The sequence below is a fragment of the Rhagoletis zephyria genome, unplaced genomic scaffold (assembly GCF_001687245.7).
Source record: "Rhagoletis zephyria isolate East Lansing unplaced genomic scaffold, Rhagoletis_zephyria_1.1 Rzeph_scaffold_06299, whole genome shotgun sequence".
NCBI classification, from domain to species: domain Eukaryota; kingdom Metazoa; phylum Arthropoda; class Insecta; order Diptera; family Tephritidae; genus Rhagoletis; species Rhagoletis zephyria.
The window spans coordinates 31,816-36,877 of record NW_016163382.1 but is presented as its reverse complement, the minus strand read 5'-3'; the positions used below and the strand labels follow the sequence as shown (position 1 = coordinate 36,877).

The window sequence follows — 5,062 nt, the reverse complement described above, 5'->3', positions numbered from 1 at the left end:
CGACCATTCTCCTCCTCCGGTTTAGCAGGTCTCGTTGTATCTGTAAATTTGGTTTGATTTTCAAATTATATTTCATTATGTATAAATATATGTATGTACATATGTAGCACACAAGTGGTAGGTACTTACGTGGTATGGGGTAGGCATATTTATCGGGATACTTGGAAATTAATGTATTCTTAATGTGACGGCGACCCACTCCATGCGCACCAAGCAAAACCAACGTTTTCCGTTGAAAGTTTGGATCACCGACTACACAGAAATAAACAAAAAATATAATAGTGAATTGATTAATAATTAAATTGAGCAGAAAAAAATACCTGGCACTTTTACAACCTCCTCATATGTGACCACATCCAAGTTATCAAATATAGCATTGTGTTTGGCTAAGTATTTGTCGCGACATTGCTTCTTCTTGCGTCCAAAGATCGAACAATTTACTGTGAACAAAGAGAATGTAATGAATAGCGAAGATATTATATGGATGGACATATTTATCGACATTTTCATCGAATTAAAGGAGCGTGAGTGTGTCCCAATCAAACATCCATGCTGCAAAAAAATATTTCCCATGCATTATCATGCTGTTGCCTTTGGTCGCGAGCAATTTGCAAACCACAATTTCGCATTGATACTTGCAATCAATACGCGTAGGAGAAGCAAAACACCAAAAGTGACTTTGGAAAAAATAATTTTCCAAAGTTGATATTTAGTTAAGCGGAATAGTAATAAAAAATGAATATTTACAGATGAGTTCTACTTAACATATTTTTAGTTTTCTTTTCGTTATAAATAATCTTCAGTTTAAAAATCTCAGCCGTGTATTATTATATTTCAAAATTACTGTGATGAGATTCAAATACTATAATCTACTTACATAGGTACATATTTACAAATATTTTCATTAAAAATAACCAGTTTTTGACATTCAAACTATCTACTTCTTGTTAAGAGATTTTTCACATTTTTAATTGTTTTGTAACTGTTGGACTTAAAGCGCAGTTGGCCACTTGAAAGCTCTTTTAAGCTTTCTGTACATATTATATGTATGTACACATAATAGGTACTGCTGACAGATGAAAAAAGCTCTATATGGCCAAGATTGATTTTAGGGAGTTGTGCGCGTGCAAAGAAAAAGCTCATTGATGATTTAAACTTTAAAGAAAGAGCTTTTATTCTGCGTGCGTCCATATCAGTGATGCTAAGAGAGAGCTTTTACTCCGTAAAGAGAGCTTTGAAGAGTTCCGCCCGCGGGCGCTGTTTTGAGAATCTCTGGCCGATATAAAAATTGTTGACCAGTTTCTACTTTCCGCCTGCCGTATATAAATTGCACAGAGAACTTTTAAAAGTTTGGAAAATGTGCCTATGAAGTGCGGAATAGTCATGTACAATCAGTAAAAACTCTCATTTTGGTTGTTGCGAAAAATAATGAGTTTAAAAAAGAGTTGAAAATAAAGACAACATTTACTATAATGGGAAATTTTACCTCTAGAAAAATGCAACGCAGGCCGCTAAAAAACCTATACTGGTTATCGGAAGATTACAAGTTTAAAAAATACACCACACTCTGCTACAATAAATAATATATTTTCGACTTTGTTCGATGGCCTTTTGTCATCCTTCGGCTAGTTTCATAATGCACCGTTGTGTTTATGTCTCAGGGAACACGGGAGTGCGATAATTTTTTTTTTTATATTTAACGTGTAAATTTGTAGTATCTCTGCTATGCCTATGCTTCAGGTCAAAATAAAACCAAATTTACTACAAGTGCTTATGGAGTGAGCAGTTCTTACATAAGGCATCAATTTTTTATGGCACAACTGCCCATTTTCAAGGATCATTTCGGCCCCTGTTAAGGGCCATTTCGGGGATAGTTCGGAATCATTCCCGGACCGCTGAGGGACCCATTTTCAGGATCATTTCTGGCCTAGTTCATAACTATTTGTGGCTCATTTTGCGGCTATCTCTGGACTATTTTAGGAACATTTCAGTACTAGTTCGGAATAACTTTGAGCCCAGTTCATGACTATGTCAGGATTAGTTCAGGGCTATTTTAGGAGATGCAAGACACCATTTCGAGACCGTTTCAAGACTTGTTCGAGTTAATTTCGTGCCAAGTTCACGACTTTTTTGACCATATCGGTGTCTGTACAGGTCTCTTTCGGGACTAGTACGGGATAATTTCGAGACCCGTTCAGGACTATTTCACGGCCATTTCAGGACGATTTCATGACTATTACAGAATTATTTCGGGATCATTTGTGGTAAAGTTCTGGGTCATTTCAAGACTATAAGGGATAATTTCGTTCCCATTTTAAGACTTGCTCGCGGTAATTTCAGGAAAAGTTCACGACCTTTTCAGAACCACTTCATACCTACTTCACGACAATTTTGGGCTTGTTCGGTATCATTCCATTATTGCTATTAAGTCTTGTTTTCTCTAATCATATTTTGACGATAAAATGTGTGAATATACATATACATAGAGATTTGTGTATACATATGTATAAATTCACTTTTGGTTAATATGAGATGTCCATATTCAGGAGTGTTATTAACTGTCAACTGTAAATACAATTTTTGCCATTTGATGCCTTAGTGTAAATACGGCATTAAACAAACGAAAATTTAAACAGTGAGTTACTTAACAAATGCATTTTTTATTGCAGTACACTTATTTTGCATTCGTTTTATGCAAAGATTTAAGTATGCATGTCATCAAATATTTTTGTGGAAAGGTGGAAATGATCATAAGCTAAATGTAAATCATCTGTGAAAGCGTGTTACTATAAGACTAATGGATATCTAAAATAAACTTTTACAAAATTACTAAACAATGTGATTTAGAGCTGTGCATAGGGGGAAATTTTCTATACTTTTCTTGTAAAATTAATCCGACGGCAACGGTGAAAGGTTTCTCAATTCAATTGCAACTAAATGTGTTAATTTATTATACATATGTACGTCTATATTGCTAAGTGTATGCCCAAAGCGAAATCGGGTTAAGATCCATCGAATTATGAACAATAACAGCACATGTTTATATGTATGTGTATAGTATAAGGTATGTACATATTTATATGATTTGAACTTATTAGGGAAAATTTATAAATCAATCAACACTTGGCAAATATTACATATGTATTACAAACGAGTGTGTGCGTGTGCGTGTGTGAGTGAGCAAAGAAGTGAGTGGGGAATTAAGTGGGTGGGTGGTTGTGTGTTGCGTGAGAATACAGTACTCAGCTAAAGGACAAGTGACAATTGCATGGATGGTTGTATACTTTAACTACCTGTCGATCCATCACACCCATCTGCGTGGGCAGAACAGCCAGCGGCACCTTCTCCTGTGTTTTATCATTATGGTTAATATGCGTTTTATATGTTTGTATTTGTACATTATTGATCATCATCATCATCATCACCAACATCAACATCAAATTATTATCAAAGACATGATTATCACGAATATGACATCATCATTATTATGAATTCATAATTGTAGGTATTTATGAGGATAAGAGAAGGGAGACAATCACAACATCATAACAGTATGTATTGGCAAGTTTAACTAGAAGGCATGATTTTCTATACATACATACATACATACATACATATGTTATGTACATACAGTACATATAGTACAAACACACATACATTTACATATATAACATTACAGATTAATTGGTAACGAAACATGGAAAGTAACTCAAGAAGGGTAGACCAAAAATTATGGCATTGAATTTACACTTTTAGAATTTTCAAGGATATTTAATTTCAAAATAGTGTGCATTTTAATTTTACTATCATTTAATATGTATCTAGGTACGTGCGTGTACAGTTATTCTGTTTCTTATTTTTGCTAATGCCCAGGTATATGTTACGAGGAAAGCTGATATTTTGCATTTTTGACTTTTCACATGCATATGCATAAATCATCATCAGCAATGCAGAAGGCACTATTTGTCAAATGTGGAATTTGGCAGGAGAACAAAAAATAAAAAAAATAAAAAAAAAAATAAAAAAATTTAAGTAACAGAACTGACCTGAATAAGTACGCTCGTGCCTAGTTTAGTGTTAGAATATAAAAAGGTTGACTATATGGAGTCATAAGACAAGATTAATGGGCTGAACGGCACTATACTAGACTCGACCTATCCCGTGTCCACGCCAAGAGGCCCTACTCTCAGCCTACTTGGTGAGCCGGCCAGCCAAACTAAACACAGTTAACGAGATTAGGAACCCCAAACATAGTAGCTTCAGGTTCTTTCCTTTTATATCAAAATAAATTGTGTCTATTCGTTATATGGAAGCAAATGCGACAAAAAAACTCTAAAAACGTGAATTTCTAGCCACATGAAACTTGCACTTCCTGCTACAAAAATTTTAATGTCTAGACTTGTATATAAAAAGAAACTATCATATAAACAAAAGCAATATAGCGGAAACTGGTCCACACAAGGCGTGTCTATTATTTCTGCTTCCAGTGTATATGGCCAAGACTAGAGCACACACACTACCTACCACCGGGATGGATCTCTTCTAAAATGTATAGAGCTTTTAGGGCTAGAGGGCATACTAGACCAACTGGTGGCAGTCCTAACTCTATTTATTTCTGGCATGGAGGCGTATCTGAGTGAAGCTAATGAATTTTCAAAGAGGCATTTCATTGGGGGCCTTCTGTAATAATAACAACGAAATACCAATTTTGTACAGTTCAATGCCTTATAATTTTATTCTTTTGGTTGTCAATGAATATTAAAATAATATTACTGGCATAAAATGGCGGACTTACGCATAACTAAAACTAATAATTTATTTTAAGTATAAAGGAAAAGACGCACACACAGGATAAGGAATTCAAATCGTTTAAAAGTACATTTTTCAACTACAGCACATACACTTTATTATACATTTACTACTTTATACATTTACATATACACATAAATACATATGTATAGAATACATATAATATATACTCATGTACATATGTACATACATAGGTTAAATATATTTATATATATATATATATATATATATATATATATATATATATATATAT

At 34.0% G+C, this 5,062-nt stretch overlaps 1 protein-coding gene across 1 annotated transcript; it reads right to left on the bottom strand.

Moving 5' to 3' along the window:
• Nucleotides 1-5: 5 nt before the first annotated feature.
• Nucleotides 6-4,799, bottom strand: LOC108373042 (peripheral plasma membrane protein CASK-like; the record flags this gene model as incomplete). Its single annotated transcript, XM_017628885.1, has 5 exons — nucleotides 4,796-4,799; nucleotides 3,294-3,347; nucleotides 321-440; nucleotides 130-252; nucleotides 6-40 (listed from the first exon to the last, which is right to left on the bottom strand). Coding segments are annotated over exons 1-5 (336 nt in total), but the record flags the coding sequence as incomplete, so codon positions are not given.
• Nucleotides 4,800-5,062: the final 263 nt, after the last annotated feature.